The sequence below is a fragment of the Poecilia mexicana genome, unplaced genomic scaffold (assembly GCF_051168715.1).
Source record: "Poecilia mexicana isolate PSO_F unplaced genomic scaffold, ASM5116871v1 scaffold_9, whole genome shotgun sequence".
Classification (NCBI taxonomy): Eukaryota; Metazoa; Chordata; class Actinopteri; order Cyprinodontiformes; family Poeciliidae; genus Poecilia; species Poecilia mexicana.
This window is the reverse complement of record NW_028263378.1, coordinates 11,407,587-11,427,097: the sequence shown is the minus strand read 5'-3', so window position 1 is coordinate 11,427,097 and position 19,511 is coordinate 11,407,587. Positions and strand designations below refer to the sequence as shown.

The following is a 19,511-nucleotide window of genomic DNA, read 5'->3' as shown; positions in this document are numbered from 1 at the left end:
AACTGCTTATCTCTGCCGAAAAAGAATTTCTACTACAGCCAATAGGCAGTGTTTCATTGATGTGGGAAACCAATGAGAAATCAGGCCAACCTGAGAGAGTTTTCATTGGCTGTGTGTGTAGCTAGGATGGAGGAAAAAAAAAAAACAACTACCAAATTTTCGGAGATGGAAGGGAGGAGGTAGCAAGGGGACACACAGCCACAGCTCTAACTTTGTAAAATCCATCTGAGCAAAACCAATGTATGAAAATAAATACTGCAATTTAAGAATGCCTGCCAAAAAGGAAAATATGCTGAAAATCCCTGAAATTAAAAGTTACAAGTAGCAGCATCAGAGCAATTTGACACACTTCCAAAAATACGGCAAGTAAATGTTCTTGTATTTACTTACTTTTTTTAATTAACTTTCAGTTTTCAGCAGTTTTACTGTAAACTAAGAATAAATCAACACTAACAAAGAGAAAAGTAATGTGGAGGAGAACGCATAAAAATGAGAGAAACTGAGCAAAGATAAATAAAAAAAGTGAAATAGAGGGACAGAACAAGTGAGGGACAAACAAAGTAAGAGAGCGGAGAGGATTTGGGCAGGTCTTTCTACTTGTTGGTGGAAGCCTGTAACCAGGCAGAGTTTGCCTCTTCGTCTCCGAGTTGGCAGCTAGAGCGGGGTCATTATTCAAGCCGTTCATAAAACCAGTGAAACCTGCAAAATCCAGCTGCTCTTGGACCAGCCGCTCTCCAACTGCCACACATACACACTGCAAATAATGAGCACAGTGACTTCCTGAATGCTGGGCAGACATGCTAACATCTGCAGAGTGAAGAAACATCAACTCAAGTGTTAAAAGATTAACTTTGCATTTCATATATATACACACATACGTGTGTGTGTGTGTGTGTGTGTGTGTGTGTGCGCGCGCGCGTAGGTGTTATTACTTAAAAATTAGACATTTTAGTCCAATTTCTGCAAATCTGTAATGTGTCACTAAAAATTAGCAATTAAATAAATACTATCAAACTCTTCAGTAATTAAAAAAATATGCAACTTCTTTTTTTACTTGAGTGTACATCTTTACTTGAAATTAGTAAAATTAGTTTTATAAAAAATATAATTTAGTTTTTTTAACAGAATTTTTCTAAAATAGAAGACAGTGACAAAAAACACTTTTTTGTCATTTATTTTTTAAATGTTTGAAAAACATTTAAGAAAATAATACAAGAAGTAGGATTACTGAATCTGAATAAAACTGTCCATCAAAATATTTGATGCCATGTTTAACATTTAGATCTGGTTTAAAACAATTATGACAAAAAATATACATAATTATTGAAGAACAAGAGAGAAAAAAATAACTAACTTCTCAGAATTATAAACCTGGATGTGAATTTTAATAATTAGATAACAGCTACAATTGTTTCATTCCATCTAATCTCTTCAATGAAAGTCAAACACATCACAGATAAGCCAAAAGACAAACTCCTCACATCTGACAGGGATCAACAGGAAAAAAAAAGATCTCATCTGAGATACAAGTTTAACAAATGAGAAATGCAAATGTGCCATCTATTTCCATCTACAGATTTATAAGAGATGCCCAGAGAGTTTGAATTTTGAGTATTTTAATTATCTGCATCTTTCAAAGACAAATAGGGGCCCAAGATCAAATAAAAAAATAAATAAATAAAATAAAAAAGAGAAGAAAAAATAGCTGGCTGTTTCAAAGCCAAGGCATTTTTTAGCATTTGAAAAGGCTTATTTAGAAACTTATTTCACTCAATAACCGTAAATCACAGCATGTGCACCTGTGAGCGTTCTGCCATGCAGTCGACTTTTTACTACCTCTGATATTACTACATGTATTTACACGACGCCAGGCAGGAAGTGGACGCCTTATTGGACCCCGTGCAAAGGATATGATGTCACACATTTGAGCGTTGGCACAAAATAACATGAGTTCATGGTTGTAACTGTCCATCAGCGTCAACGTCTCCGACTCACAGGGAGTTACATGGGATTATAAAAGCACAGACAGAGCTAGCATTGTTTTATTCATAAACAGCGAACATGCTGGTTTTGGAAAATATGAGCTGCTGTTTTATTGCTGCAGTAAAAAAATATGTCCATTTCAAGATTTAGTATGTGAGTTTCATCAGTACAAAAAAAAAGAAAAAAACAGCTTCTCAGGGGTAAGCTTATGAATTGTCAAAGGGGCAACACATGTTTGTACGTTATTTTTTTTTTTTTTTAAAGGTAAGAAAACCTTTTAGAAAGAGTAAGAGCCTTGAGAGTCATAGACCAGAAAGGATGAGTAGAGACTGGTTTAGAAGATTTAAGGGAGCCAGATAAAAGTTTAGCCACACGCTTTGAAGTGTATTTAAAGTCGTCAGCAAGGAGTCAAAGTCATAAAGTGCCTTTGAGGTGTTTGCTCGGTTGTCCGTATCTGTTGGGGAACCGTGTGAATGAGACAGGATGAGGTGGGGGCCAAAAGGAGGGACGAATGGCAGAGGTGATAGTAGGTGAGTACAAGTGCGCACTCATGCATGCTCAACCCCCCCTACAAAAAGAAAAAAAGAAAAAGAAAGGGAACATGCAAGACAGTTCAGTCAGAAGGGTAAGAGGTATGTCATGACTGCGCTCCTCTCTGAAATCATACAAAAAGAACACGCAAAAGCCTGAGAAGACACAATTAAAACGGTATCGAACATGTCAATGTTTTCCTCAAGGAAATATATTTCTAATGAGGTCGTTGAGATGAAATTTAAACCAGATGCCGGCAACAACCCAAGAAATGTACCCATACAAAGAAATCAAAACAAATCAGATCATAAATGTAGTTATGCGCAGTAAAGTTGAATAGCACAAGGAAAAAGTATTAAACACATGAAGAGAAGCAGCTGCATCTTTAACCCGACCATCTGTGTTTAGAAAGCAATCCTGCCCTCTATCAGTGTATATTTAACATGAGCTGGTTTAGCTCTGACTGGTGGCCTACAAGAAGGCAAAGTCACCAAAGTATTGAACAAAGAAGCACAAGAGTAACAGAATGGTGCCTTCTCAAGATCCTAACCGTATTATTGCAAAACATATTGATGGACTAGACAATGAAATACTTGGAGAATGTAGTCTAGCCACATGAGAACAGAACAGTCATCTTTGTATACGTTAAAGTTGATTTTTTTTTTTTTTTTAATGATCCCAAACACACCGATAGGGAAACTCAGTAGTTGGTTTTTAAATAAAGCTGTGAATACCATGTCAATGCAGCCATTTGAAATGTATTTTCCAAGATAGACATTGACATGTTCCATGCTCAATGTCACTTCTGCAAAAAGGAATCTAAAGCAGGATTGGGAAAAACAACAAAATGTAAAATGCAATAATGTGAAGGCAGAGCAGTGCATGTGTGTGTGTGCGCGCTCATACGTGTATGGGTAGCTCCTCTCTCTGTCTATTCCATGCCCATCTACTGTCTACCCCTTATTTTTCCCATTTCTATTCCCCTTTTCTTTTTGTAATCTCCTTCAGTCGCTAATCCTGCATGTGCCGGTCTCGATAACAAACTCAGTGGTGAGAAAAGGCTCAAGGTGATAGAGAGAGATGGCTTTTTTTTTTTTTTTCCGGTGCACTGAGTCAAACGTCCACATAAGACACGCAGGAACCACCGCAACAGCGCAGGATGACAGTCACGGCACACTGACACTAGTTGGGCCAGTAATGAGACATGATATCCCCACCCTCCAGAGGTCAAAAAACGTCTCTGTCTCTGTCTGTCTCTGGGTTAAAAGTCTTACAGCCAAATGAATTATTCTTCAATTACTCTTGCATGAGACACACATCATCCTTAGGCTCTCCTCTCCTCATTATATTCATAAATCCCCCAATCTCCTCCATACAGCAGTCAAGAAAATTATTATTACAATTGAGACTCATTTGGCGACCTCCACAACCCCATTACCTTTCTTTCTTCAAATCCCCTCTGCCACCTTCTCTCCCCGTCACCCCCAACTCCACCACTTCCGAGACACAACATGCGTGTCCCCATACATTCGTACGCGGGGTAAGACGTGAGCACAAACGTACACACAACACACATATTTCTTGGTTGGTGTTGGAGGTTATCAGTTTGACACAGGGCACTGTGATTATGTATTTTCTGTGCTTCATTCAGGGGGTTGAGGAGATAAGGGACCAGCAGACTGCAGCAAAGCCAGACACCGCTTTCCCAACGTGGGGCGGAAGCAGAAGAGAGGCGTTAGCAAAGGTGGCGACTTCACCGTTCATGGCAACTAAAAACAGAAAACACCCGCTAAGCTTCTGTCACATTTTGTCAACCACAAACGTTTAATGTACTGCAATTTTATTTGACCAAGTAATGAATGTTTGTGAAGTAGGTCATTTTAAAAAGGTTTTACAAATATATCTGAAATTGCAGCATGTAATAGACCAATTTATATTATCCTCCAGTAGAAGAATACACAGAAAAAAAAAGAAAAAAAAAAAAGAAAAAAAAAAAAAAAAAAAAAAAAAAAATATATATATATATATATATATATATATATATAAATATTTTCCTTCTTTTTTAAGTCGTAAGTCATCTAAAAATCGTAGTCTTCCCCAACATCATCACACACTGCATGGTTTCCTAATGTTAAGCAGCCCTACTGGGCACAATTCATCCTTCTTGATCCAACACTTTATAAAACCAGTTGGATACGGTGGTAAACATTAGCAAACAGAATTTTATTTTACTTTGTGTAATTCTAACAGATAGATGCTTTCATTACCCTTCCCAACCTAGCTGTGGATGTATGTTCAATTCAGTTCAGTAATATGTTTTTATTCCCAAGTGAAATTAAATGTCGCCGTAGTTTATATCAGCCACGTATCTTCAGGGAGTTGTTGTGGATGGTGATGCTGTGGGCAGGTAGGATCTTGGGTAGCAGTCAGTCTTGCAACCAATGTGAAGCTGTCTCTGACTGAAGACTATTACTGTATGACAGTTGCATGTCAACTCGGACAATTTCCCAAAGTAGCATATCCTGGATGACATCATCAGTTGTTGGCAAGCCCTGCTAATCATAGCTGGGAAGAGAGACACTGGAGCTGGATATGTGATCCTTGACAATTACGGTCAACGGAAGAGATGGTTTCAACTTCCTCCTCTCTCTACTCGTTCGTTCTGCTCTGCATCCATGAAGCCTCCTTTCCAACTTCTTCAGGATGTGGGGTCAAAGATCAGGTGTTCCTTGAGTTTTTAGATGCTAATCAGCTGCTTCAAGTTGCAAAAATAAAAATATCTTATTGGCACATGTCCGAAAGTGAAAAAGTAAAAGCACAGCATCCAAAACCAGAGGGAATTGTTATCCAAACATGCCAGGCAAAAGAAAATTATGAACAACAGCGTTAAAAATGGACAATTCAGAACCAAATCCAAAATTCTGCATATGTGATTTCTCAGATTTTTATTTGTAACTTTCCATTCACTTTGCAATGATGCACTATTTTCTATTGGTTAATCATATAAAATAACAAAATATGCACATATCTGTGGTTAAATGACAAAACATGGAAAATTTTAGGAAGTATAAATAGTTTCTTTTTAGAGACAGTATGTGGTTTTTATTGGTTCGGAGCCTAATTTGTGCTTTGAATGGTCTGAACCAAGCACTGCACATTACACTGTACACGGAAAAATAGAGCATATGATTTTAGTTATGAAATTAAATATCTTAGCTGTCATGAACCAGACTGTTTTATATGCTCATAAACACACAAAGAGAGAATGAAGTATTACCCGTGGTCCAATTCTGTCAAATTCGTAGCGCATTAATCAAAAGGTCCCAACTTTTCTCCCCAGAAGAACAACAAAACCACTGAAGCAGCACGGCTGAATTAATCTACAAGGCCCCAAATTAAGACCAGAAACATCCGAGCTCTGCACATCACAGAGACAACACACAGCTATTACAGTGTCCAAATATACCTCGTTTCATCTCTGACGCATTCTTCAACAGTCTCCCCATTTGTTATAACTTTGGCTCCCGTCCCGTGGGTGGGAACTTTCGCACAGACAGCAAAAGCCCTTCAGCGGCCCAAAGTGTCTAAGGGCAGTGATAGGCTGATGTATGAGGAGGGGCATCATGGGTAGGCATGACAAGAGAAGAGGAGGCCATCGGTGGGACATCTAAAGCTGGAGGAATGAAGGCTCTTTGGCACAGAGAGCAGCTCTCAAACACTGGCGCTGTGATAGAGCCGACCTTGGGCTTAATCACCAGCAGAAGAAAAGAGCAGCTTGACAGGAAGATGGAGAGACAGAAGGAGAGAGAGCATGAGTGTGAGAAAGAGAAACACGCACGCACACACACACACAAAAATACAACACACACAAGGCACATGAGTAGAAGGGAAAGAGATATAGAAAGAATAAAAAATACTGTACAAAAAAAGACAAGCAGGTTGCAATGCTGATAAAAGTTACATCATAACTCTCAGGGTGTTCCTCGTCTTTTCGAGACTGCAGACTGAAGACCGCTGCAGAATGAAATTAACAAAGCTGGTAATATACTGCCTGTAGACATAAATCACATACTTTACACACAGATCTGAACAGCAGCCTGTGGAAAGACTTCAACCTTATATGCAACGCATACATATAATTAAATAAAAATTTACTGTACTGTCCTCCCACCTGTTTATATAGTACACTGTGTTCAGGTGTAATATTACACAGCTATACACAGTTATCAGTTTCAAAGTTTTTAGTAAAAAAATTTAAAAAAGCTAAGAAAGTAAAACAGATGTAGGCTGAAAGGAAACTTCCATGAATGCATGTCGACTACTCAGTAACAGGCAAAGCAAAAGCCTCTGAATGGGGCATCAGACAAACAGGTTGAGGAAGTAGTTCATGTCGAAGAGGTCTGCCAGTGGCTAGAAAGAGAAATACAGGCCCAATCATGGCAGCACAGGAACAGGCCCTAAGTAGGGTAGAGCAAATATAAGCCAGGGTCTACAACATCAGGCAGGGGTCAAGATGCAGGCTGAGTAAAAATGCTACTGAAACAGTCCAACACAAAACTGGATGAAAGATCTTGGTAGAACTATATGGAAACACCATATCCATAACATGACTGAGAAACAAAAAACCTGTGCTAGGTATAGACTGGTGGTCCCAAGGTAGGAGACACCACCAAGAGTAGTAGAGGATGATGAGGATGTGGGACTTCCAGATCCAGACGGATACATTTGTGATGGCTAGGAGAGCAGAAGTGACAGCAACAGCAACATCAAGAAGTTTAAATATGTTTAAATACCAGAAGCTTGGGGAAAAAAAACTCAAGAGCTCAAAGAGGAAACAATGAAGCTGTGGAAAGCCAAAACTTCAGTGGAGCCAGTGGTCATCTGTGCATCTTTCAGTCACATCATACTTGTATCTTAGAGAAACAGGTAGTCAATGATTACCAATTAATGTGTCATAGGCACACTAATAACTTAAAAAGTAACTGATGGGGTGCCAAGTGGTTCAGCAGTGGATCAGGCACACCGCATATGGAGGCTACAATCCTCCATGTAGGTCCAGGGTTAAACTCCCTGCCCTTTTTCATGTATAAATACCAATGAATAAAGGCCTCCACTAGTTCTATGTAACCTTAGCAAAAGCAAATAATTACCAAAAACTACAGCAAATGTTTGGGGTGTCAATAATTGTGGCACTGGGCCTATGCTGATATTTTTATTTCTAACATCACCCAACAATTTATCCTATTTTTTTCAGTATGAGATCCTGCCGCAATAAAAGTTATATTTATTTGAAGGCGCATTTCTCCACATTTTTAGCGTGGTAGCCACTGTAAACACTTGTACTGTATATTACAGTATACATATTCTCTCAAATTACCTGCTGAGACCTAGCGCCAAATCACTAAAGCTTCTAGGACCACCCACAGAGCCCCCCTTCAAGATGTTTTCCATCAATAATACAGCCTTGGGAAATAACAGACCTCATCAATAAAAATGTTATTTATGTCAAAAGCTCAGAGCCGACATTGAGCTTCAATCTAAAAACCAACCGTAAACAAAAGTTTACAGTAAGATCCTGGCGGCCACAAACACTTGCCCTTAAAATCATCAGTTTCTCTTACCTCGTGTCGAGGTGTTTAATTAACAACTACTATGGGAAGTGTTTATTTGATGGGCAGAGAGAAAACATTGTTTTGTCTTTTAGTTACAAAGCAGAAGATGATTTATGAGCACAAACAAGTGAGTTGTGATCCTCTACAGAGACAGAGGAGACACTGTAAAACAGACGGCATAACCATGCAGACTGCATCGAACGTGTCACAACATGTCGCCAATTTCTACCTCCAGCTCTTTCTATTTAGAAAATACAATTGTAATTGATTTCTTCATATCCTGACTCGGGACAAATCAATATAAGAAAAACAAGGTGTTAGAGGAGAGAATAAATAAAAGTAGATGGTTTCCTCCACCTTTTTTATATTTATATATATATATATATATATATATATATATATATATATATATATATATATATATATATATATCAGAAGTAGAAACTGAGCAAGTTGGGAAGATTATCAGAGAGAGTGTGATCAGCCAGGAAAAGAAGAAGGGAGGGAGAGCACAATAATCGAACAAGAGAGGAGCGCCGCAGTCCTGGAACCACACGGAGGTCCGTGGAGTCATCAGAAATGCAACGATTTCTAAAAGCAAGAATATGATTTTTAAATTGACAGATGATGGGACCAGGTGGGAATCAATGAGAGGAGGAATCAACTCTGAAACAAGATAATTGCTGTCAGAGATTATAGAGAGATGGAAAAAGGAGGAGGTGGAATGACTGAGATGTAGGCAGAGAGATGGATAACAGAAAGAAAAGTGATTACAACAGGAGACTGAACTCATGAACTTATCTGTGCTTACATTTTAAATGCTTTCTGGAAAAAAAATAATAGATAGCTTCTCTCAATGGATTCAGTCTAAAAGCAGTGTGTCTGGGGTCCCTTTAGCAAATGAGAAAATAAATTAAGAAATAAAATGAATCGACTGTTGTCAGAAAAGACAGATCCATTTGGAAAATGTTATGAAGGGATGAACTAGTTATACTGTCATTTCGGGCTAATAATGAAACAAATATTAGACTGTTTGGAAAACTACATAAAACTTTAAATATTTCAATAAATGTTTGATGAAAGTGGAAATGTGGCTATACAAAAACAGAAATACGTAATGGCTCGTTATTTACTTTTGAACGTCCTCCAAATAAAATATTTTCCCTTTTAGAGAGAAACTCACTTGTTAAATATTGACAGCTACTCTTCATAGCTTAGCATTTTCTGTCTTTATCTTCTTTGCCATTTAAAGCCAACATTCTCAAAAAAGATCTTACACACGTGCAAATCGCCGCTCTTTGCTTCTCGTAGCCAAAAAATAATGGCCTGAGGCAACGATCCTCAAAGTCTGGACTCAAATCTGAATCCTGACCAAACAGCAAATCACCTGAGGCTCAACAGAAAACCGTGCGAATGAGACCTGAACGCAGCTCAGCACGCTGCTGAACCACTCGTCATTAATAACTGTGATGTCCGAAGCCAAGTGTTTTGTTTATAAGTGTTTTGAAACAGTAGGCCTGCTCTTTCTGTAAGATTCATCTGCAAACTGTTCACTGGGACGGCAGGGAAAATACATGAGCAGACTTATCAACTAGGTATATCAAAACAGAGAAAGAAAAAAAAAAGCTAGCTAAAAGTAGCCCAATACCTAGCCTAGAGATTTATAAGACATGTGAAGAGAGTGAGAGTTATTATAAAATAAAAAAAAATAAACCTCAGTGTGTTTTGGGTGAACTATAAGAAGTTTAGATAAGACCAAATGTTGGAGGAAAGAAGACTGACAAGAAAAACACTAAAACCCTGAACATCATTTTTTGTGAGCAGGTTAGGTAGAACACAAACAACCTCTGCCTCACAAGTAATGATGATGAAATGCAGTGAAATCTTTTAATTTGTATCCGAAGACATTCAGTTTCACAGAAAAATAAATGGCTCTTCTAAATGTACTTTTTTTTTTAAGTACAACATACTTTAAAATAATAGATATGTATTTATCAAAGCTGTGGGAAAAGCCCTTTTAAACGCCAATGAATATAGTTTATTCTTCTTTAAAATGCTCAACATTTAAGAAGTAACCAGATGATGAGATGCTTTAATGTTAAAATATTGAATGTGATAGAAAAAATATAAATATGACTAAAAAGTTTAACTAATTTAGACAACTTGATTAATTCAGACGTTGTAATTTTTCAGGCTGCTGAAGATCTGAGTAATAAACAAATCTGATCATTTACTGAGGAACAATAATAAAGGTAGGCTTTATAAGTCAATAAGACAAATGTGGCGTTTTAACAGCACATGGGGCGATTAGTATTTGAACATTTTTACAACACTGAAAAGAAACTGAGTGTAAACAAAGTGCATTATTTTATGCCTCTACTTAAACTTAATTGTGCTGAAAATGCAAACAGATTCCATATACTTGTATATTGTTAGTTGAGTAAATAAAATAATTTACTTGTAAGCTACAATTTCCCAAAATGTTAAAGATAATTATGTGTTCAGTTTGTAACTGTTTTTAAAAATATATTCCCTTATATTTTTTTGTGCAAGATAGCCACTTAATTTTTGGACACATCAAATGTAACGGAATTAATTTATGAAAAATGTTTAATTAGACATTTTCAAAAACATTTTGAAAAAATAGTGGATTATGGTGACAAACGCATTACTATATTAAAATTCCCTGCTTCTGAACAGTAGAACATTTCTAGAATAATTTCAAAGACAAACCAGACAACTTCTTATTTTTCTGATACGTCCTCTGGGTATTTTGCACATACTGTAAATAACAGTCTGGACTGTAATGGGATTTTAGGAAGTTCAAGGTCAGTGCATCTGGTTGGAACAAACAGAACTGAAAATATGTCAAGTCCAAACGAACGATACGATCCACTAAGCTTGTGGCTCTGAATGCTGGGAAAAAAAAAAAATCTATAAATATTAGCAGAATTATGAACTTCTTCTTCTGAACTCCTAAATGTTCACCTTGGTTAATACTTCCATAAATAATAATGAGCGCGCTCCTCTGTAGGTGTGTGTTTGTGTGTGCAAAGGTCCCTGCGACCACCTCCACGTATGCTAATGCTGTTATGACTGGCTGGCTTCATTACTGTCTGTCTACAACACCATGGCCAAGGTCAGCGGAGGCTGCAGAGATGATAGGGGCCAAAACTATGAGCACAAATTAATCTGCTGTTTAATCTAATAATGCAGCGCGGCATCGGGTGCCTCAGTCCTATTAACACAACTGTAATTGCATTTGAGGAGAAACGGGAACATGCAGGTCCACTGAGGTGTGTGCACACTCAAGTGTACACCCAAGTACATCAAACACAAATCGAATTGTATTACAGAAGGATGCATGGGTGTGGACATAGCATACACAGATGCACTCTGTAGCTGCACGCACTCCAGACAGATGCCATGTTGGGAAAAGGAAATAAATGGCAAGGAAAACAAGGTGAGGGATTTTCCTGTGAATTTACTTCAAGCACGCATACGCGTGTGTCCGCGTTTACATTATATGGCATGGAACAGCTTTAAGCACGGAGCACTGCTCATTAGCATGGTAATATCCAAACAGCGGGGTGTAGTCGCAACAGAGGCGTATTATTAGGATTCATCTCATTAAGCTTTCATGAGATTTAAAAGTTAACACAAAATAACTTGAAAACTAAGTCAGAGATAAAAACAGAGTGCGTGCCTGAATTCATTTCATAAAAGTTAAATATACCCCCTGGAGACAACCTGCAGCAACGTGTAGGAGCTGGCCTGGAGTAAGCCGATTAGACAGCAAAAAACGAACTTTTGGCGACATTTACTGCAACAAGTAATTACAAAGAAACAAGGGAGTTTTATCTTCAACTAGGACAGCAGGAAGTATGTTATCTTCAACTTATAAGTAAACACACAAGTGGAGTTCCTAAACTACAGTAAATTATCCACTGATAATTTAATATTACTATGATAACCCAAGTGAAGAACTGGTTTGATACTCACCGCAGTGAGATGGATGACACCCTGAGAGGTGACGGGGCATCCCATGAAGCCGACAAACTGCAGCTCGGGACAGTGCTCTGCTACCGCCCGCACAGACTGATCAGTCACCTGGACAACAGGAAAGACAAGAGGGAAAGGAAGAAAAATGGTTTAGTTTAGTTTCAGCACTATGAAACACTTTGGGTTATGTCTTCAAAGCACCGCATGTGTTCGAGTTCTTCACTGCATTCAGCTCGACAGAACTGACACAAGACAGCAAAAAAGGCAAATCCATTGATTTTTCATAAAATATGGAGATGGGAACTAATAAAATCTCAAGTTATTTTGTTCAAGACTTTATATTACTCCACAGTCCCAATTGATTGCGGTTCTGATCAACGTTTGAACCAGTCCTGTCTTCTGGTGATGGATCATTGTCTCTGATCAAACCAGAATAACTGAGCTACTGAGCCAGTGCAAGTAGATATTATTAATGTCATTCATATAAACACATTTCATGACTTAAATACAGAAAGCTGGTTTAAATCATCAGTTTAAAAGTGGGTATGAAACATCAATGCCCCTGTGATGAGTGAGAAACTGACGCAGGGTGGATACCAAATGACCGTTTTATATTAACATTATAAGGGACATCATAATGTTTACAGCCGTTTCTTTAGTGACTCAGTAATCATAACAGTTTTTCCGAGAAGTAAAAGCAGAGCAACTGATGTGGTTTAAAAGGCACAGCAGGCAACGACTGAAAACACTCACCACCAAACATCTTCCTGTGTTATGAAGGAGCAAAAAGCAGAAAGGAGGCCAAAGGGGTTGAGCGGCAACAGACGTTTCTGTTAATGAGGGCGATAAATAGAAAGAGCTTCCACTCTTTCTTTTATAAATTAAAGAAAGAGTGTGTTGTTTTTAAGTTACATTAGCATTAATCTTGTGTTATTTATTGGGCGAATTGTTGTAATCCTGCATGTTTGATGAGTGAGTAACAGAGATCCATAAGGAAGATGAACATTTTAACCAGCTTCTGGTGACTTTATTATGACAGACAATGATAGCTGTTTTTTGTTGGGTTCATTTTTGCTGACATAAAAGTTTCGGAAAGGAAGACAAAAAGACATTCTGCTAAGATGTCCCTAAAAAAAAAAAACTTTGTTTCAAGCTCATCGCTTTCACATCAGGTTAATTTCTTTAAGAGCTTTTCTAAGGAAAGATTATACAATCACATTTACTTGTAAAGAGATCCTTCATAAATATTTGGTTTCAGCTTTTTCCAAATAGCAGGAACCTCAAAATGAACAAACTAGTCCTTACTACTTGCCCATAATTCCTCTGTCTTCTTTTGGTTCTCCTGACTTCAAACCTTTAGATCTAAGCACTCCTTTTCTCTTTCTAATGTTTGCTCATTCTTCATTTTTCTTTCTTCCTGTATCGCTGCCCACTACCCCCCTCCTGGACTACCTTAAAGGTTACTGAGTCGAGGCAGAGGAAGATGAAAAACCCTGGGAGACAGCAAGGTAGAGAGAAATCACAAAAAGAAAGAACAAGGTTTCCATTTATCTTTCACCAAGTCACAGGATGGCTTATCAGGGTAAAACACCTCCTATGAAGCTCAAAGCTTTGTTTCTCACCTTATCTGCAAGGAGCCAAAGTGCTTCCAGAGAGCAAAATGCCTCATAAAGGAGTGTGAGTGCAAAGTATTAGCAGTTATAAGAGACATGAAGAATAGGTTGTGAGGTAATCATTGAAAACTGAACAAAGAGATGAGGACAGCACCTACAGATAAATATCTAACTTTTAAATAAGTCCCAAAACAACATTCCTTAACATTTTAGCAAGAATATATATATATTTTTAAAAAGTTGATTAGCTGCAACAGTGAAAATAAGTTGTGCACATATCTTCATTCTGTCCAAACTTATTAACTACCACAAGCTTTATATTTCTTTTTGACTGGAAGTAATATACCAGCCTCAAACACTTGGAGGTCATCATTAAATTTAAATTGTAAAAATACCAACGGAAAAATGTATAAAGCTATAAAATATACATATAATTTATTTGCATTTATTAACATTTTTGTTAGGCAAAGCCATGTAAAAAAATATATGCTAGAGAAATGAAAAATCTTTACTGGCATTACAGCAAAGATAACTTTTCATGTGAGATAAGGGATATGTGTAGATTTCCAGTACCTAGTGCTTTGAGATTCAACAAAATACTGCTTTTTAAACAATCAATACCTGGATGAAACGTGTTTTAGGACCCGTCACACTGCCCATCACCACTTACTGCAGTCAGAAGAGATCTCCTGTTTTAAGACGGTCACGATTGTGGAACTGGGCTTTCAGAGTAAGTTGGGAATCCAGGAATATACTGTAAAATGAATGCTGTTTTAGGTCTGAAACTTAAAAAAACAACCTTGAGCTGAACAGCTGGCAGGTGAAAGAAAGCTGGCCAGAGTTCCCCTAACATGGCTTCTGCCAAAAAATCATCAAGGAAAACATTTTCAGGTTGACTACCAACCAAATCGAAAAGACTGAACACCAGCAAAATCAAAACCTTGTGTGAGGGAGGCAAAGGAATTAATACACACCGAACCTCCAGACTTTGTTTTACACTAGTGTTTGTGCTGCAGGAAAGTGGGTGCAGCCGAGTGTCTGGAAGCAGAAGAGAAAAGAGGAAAAAAATAACAGAAAAAGAGCAAGTTAAACATCTAGAGTAACTCCCAGCAGGTGAGGAGGGAGACAGAGGAGAGAAAAAAAAGTAAAATCCCAGCAGAGCAGAACCGGCCAGGAGAGCATGTTCCATATCAAATTAAGTTTGTGCACGTGGCAGTGTCGGTGTGTACGTGAAAAAGGCCACATGGTTCTGTAACTAAGATTTGTCTCCAGCCCACAAACACAAAAAACCCGTCCCAACTTTCAGTCTGCTTTACCCCCTCCTCCTTTTCTCTCTCTCCCTTCTCTCTCAACCTTTCATGGACTTTGATTTAAAAACATGAAAAGAGTGATGGGATGGCTTTTGGAGAAGTGGCTAGCCAAAGAGAGGCCTTACAGCCTTTTAGGAGGGATCTAGTTTAATGGTCTCTGGGTGAAGGAGGTAAGAAAAGCAGGAAAAAAAAAAAAATAACAGCGAGCTAGAATGGTGGAAATGCTGCAGTCGTAAAGACAGTCTTTGTGTGTGTGCTTTAAAGAGCTGCGGGGTAATTGTTCAGAGTGCTGTGGAAGCGAAAAGAGTTGGTGCTTTACATGAGTGTGTGGTTTTCGTCTGGTTGGTCTGTTGTTCAAAACGCTGGGACAGCACCTCAGGGCCACTTCTCATCCAATAAGGGCGTTTAAGCTGGTCAATACGGTCTATCATACGGCTCGTTTGACTCCATCAAATGCAAAATCTGGAACAGACCACAGATCTGCTTCAGTCCTCTGTCGCTTCATTTTATCGACAACAAATCTAAAACTACCAACAAACAAAGTTTTCATACCTTGCTTTAGTCTCTTCGTTCTTTTTTTTCGATTTTGAATGTAGGTGTTTGCCGGTAGACTAACCCAGTAGTTAAAGTTGTTCTTTATTTACTAGCAAAGCATGCATTCAGAGATTCCTGCCATGCTTCCAGCATTTATTTTCAAAAGCGGATTTTGAGGCTTCTGTGTTGGCCAGCCAGTGTTAGAACAGGTTAAATGAGGCTCAACAGCTGCAGCTGATTGATTTTAATGGCCAAACCAAAGTGAATTTTTAGGCTGATATTATAACGATAATTCCAAGAAAAAGCTGATGGTAAATTAGTCGACTGATGCTCCAGAGCTCAGTGTAATAAGTGGAAGCAGAAGATTTTCTACCTAATTGGCTTTCAACAGTTATCCTCAATTTAATTAAATAATAGTATCCTTTGATAGAAACATTATCATGCTAATGTTAACAGATCGCAAAATCCTATTTTATGATATAAGGAACACAACAGCTAAAAGGAAGACCAAAATAATCAATAAAAGCTACACAGTCAGGGAAACAAAGAAAAAAAGCACATGAAAAGGAAGACAAACGTTAAGGGCTACACATGTGCAGCTTTGCAGCATATGAGAAATCCATCAGGCGCTTGCAGCACAGGAAAATATGAACATTAAAATGTTCTGTAACAACAGTGCGCAAGAAAAGGGAAAGAGTGAACTGGAAATATTCAACTACTTATATTATTTTGACTACATGTGCAGCTATGATGTAAAACGATAATGGATCTCAGTATTTCACAGAGGTATACAACTGACCACCATCAAAGCTACATTAGTCCATGATTGTTTATAAATGTGGCTTCAAATGGAAACTACTTCCTCACGTCTAGTCTTCACTCTGTTATGAGTCTGGCTTCTGAGAGATTAATAAAAGCTAGAAGGCACTGCGTCCGGAAATATCAGAAATGGACATGGAAGTCATTTCAGTCTCTTGACTGCACTTCTTGGGACCTACCAACCTGTAGTGTTTGGATGCATCCCTGCAGGTAGGAATCAGCAACACCATTTACTATTTTCTAGAGATAAAGTTGTTCAAACACAGTTACAGAACAGCAATCAAAGGCAGGAGGACATGATTTCTTTATGAGTGCATTCTGTTTCTCAAGTGCAGTTGTGGACCTTTACAATGTTATCTATAAACGGGGACACCAACTGCAGGCCTGTGAGGTACAAATTGAAGTGGGATGATTTTCATCAAAGTTCTGTTCCTTCCACAGTAATCATCTTCTCCATAAACACTCTCAAGAGGGTCATACTGCAGTGGGCTCATCACAAACAGTCCTAAATGTACACCCATAAAGCCACGCGTGCACACACTCACACACTAGAGCGTGTGTCTCTTTTTAAAGAGCTCAGATGGGCTGTACTGATACAGAGGACTGGTGATCTGGCAAAAATCTAAATGAATACCTATCATCCTTTGTAATATCCGATGCCTGGAGACAAAAGCAACACGGAAAGCCGTAAAATTTTACAACAGCAAAGGAGAGTCTCTTTACTGTGCTGATGAGCAGAAGCTCTTTGCTGAGTGCAGGAAGCTGCTGCTACAGCAATGCTCATTTACATCCGCAAATAAAAATATGTGCATGACTCTCCACATTCAGACGTGAAAGGGATTGAACGGGGCGACAGACTTATGCAGCGCGGACGCTGGGGCGCGAGTCCACCGTTGAGTCTAGACAGATGTGAGATTCCTGCTTTCCAGCTATCCAGTGCAATGTTTTCCTTGGCTAAAGACGGGGACCAGACATATTTATGAGACACGATGAGATGAGAACACAGGATGCATCACAGTTAGAGGCAGACAAGAAGAAGAATGGGGCAGGAAGGAAGGGAATGGAGAGAAAACGAAGAGGTATGAAGAGGAATGAGAGATTTGCAATCTTTTCATGTTAACATAAACTTCACTTCAAGTCTTCAGTGTATTGCACTTGCAAGCTCGGCTGCTTCTTTCATGTCAGTAAAATCTGACTGAATATGCATGTGACAGACAGGCAGTCAGAAAGATGAGAAAGATGGAGAGGCGTGATGACAGGCCAAACAAGCATTGTGTGCGTGTGTGTGTGTGCGTGTGCGTGTGTGTGTGTGTGTGTGTGTGTGTGTGTGTGTGTGTGTGTGTGTGTGGGTGTGTGGGCTCGGTGTTTGTGGGAGAACATGTGAGCACAAGAGCAATCCGATCTTATTAGAGCGCTGCCGGGATGAGGGGCCGTGATGAGAGTCTTGAATCGCCCCGTCTAATCAATCAGTCTAATTAAGCGAGCTTCGTGAACACAGGGCCGAGGTGAGAAAGAATCCGCCAGCACACAGATTAAAAATGATTACTGAAATCACTGCAACACATTCTGTTACAATCCATCTTTATGCCTGTCCAGCAGATTTGTTTAAGAAGTCGCTCCGCTGGATGTTTCAGGTAATCCTAAGAAACAAATCAGAGGTGCTTTAGTTCAACAAGCCTATACAACACATCCTCGAGTTCTTATTTTTTTTTATATTTTAAACGATTTATTCTTAAATTTGAAATCATACACACAAGAAATTTTGCTAATATTTGCAAAATGGTTTTAATATAGCCATACTGGAGGGTTTTCCAGATAGAACATGTTGTTTAAGGTCATGCCAGAGGCAACTCACCATTGCAGTCAAAGTCTGGGCTTTAACTAGGCCATAGCAAAAATGTTGTTTTTTTTTCTAGCCATGCAAAGATGAACTCCCTGGTGTGTTGCAGTTTCCTGTTCTGTGTATTGTACTTGTGCCTAAGACAACAACCCGACACCCAGTCATTCTCCTTGCCCATTTTTAACCATGAATGATGAAAACTGACCAGAACTGAAGCAGGTGAGGTCAGCAAGACTAATGTTGTTCTGGGCTTGCTTGTGATCTCCTGGAAGAGTCATCAGTGCACTCTTAGAAAAATACTATCAGGCTGGCCACTTCTGGGAAGGTTCCATGTTTTTTCACGTGTGAACAATGGCTATCACTGTGGCTCTGTGGTGTCTCAAAGCCTTTAGGAACGACGTTATAACTCTTTCCAGATGAGGCTTTGTTCCTCATCTGTTCTTGAATTTCTTTTTATCAGACCATGAAGTTGTGCTTTGTGAGGACTTTTAACCTACTTCATGCTGACAGACAGGTTCTAGTTGAGGAATTTCTTCATTCTGCAGGTCTGGTATTAATTAGGGATAGGTGATGCTAGTAAAATCAAACTTGGCTTTTGTGGTTAATCAAAGTTATTTTTGTTAACAAAACGGGACATAATTTCTTCACAAAGGATCGCAGCGCTGAACACTTGAGAAGATTCTGGCATATTTGAAAGAAAAGAAAAGGGGGATTTGAAAACTTCCATGTATTTAAATGTACATGAAAGTAGAGAATGGAGTGTGCAGAGAAGATAAATGTTACTAATTTCAGTGTTGTTTTTTATTTTTCACGAGTCTGCATTTTTTTTCCCTTTAAGAATAAATCCTATATAAGGATGTAGCTGCAATCATCTGACTCCTCTACATAATATGCAAAGCTCTATCTATGTGATCGGAAGAATATTACTACTCAAATATTAAACTTTACAAAGCAGTTTTGATTGTCTATTTCTACATTCACATAAGCCTGCACAGGTGGCTTTTTTCCAGCAGCTCCTTCCCCTGCTCCCAGTTTTGGTAAGAAAGCCAAAGCAGGTCACAACAAAAAGAAAGGCAGTGGAGCATGCTTGTATGTGTTTGTGTGTTTATGCTGTCAAGTCCTCACTTCGAGCAGACCTTTAACCACCAGCAGGGGTGTTCATGTGTGTGGTGTTAGCACTGCATGCTGCTGGGCTACACAGGGCAGCAAGCGCCAGCAGCGACATAACAACCCTGCGACCGCCTGACTGACTACCCATGAATCCACA

General features: G+C 38.7%; 1 protein-coding gene across 1 annotated transcript in view; it reads right to left on the bottom strand.

Moving 5' to 3' along the window:
- The window catches only part of fbxl17 (F-box and leucine-rich repeat protein 17), a 243,518-nt gene that overhangs the window by 159,039 nt on the left and 64,968 nt on the right, over window positions 1-19,511 (bottom strand). The window contains exon 7 of the mRNA XM_088008801.1: window positions 12,129-12,236. Coding sequence (XP_087864927.1) covers window positions 12,129-12,236 — 108 coding nt within the window. The remainder of the gene's footprint in view (window positions 1-12,128; window positions 12,237-19,511) is intronic.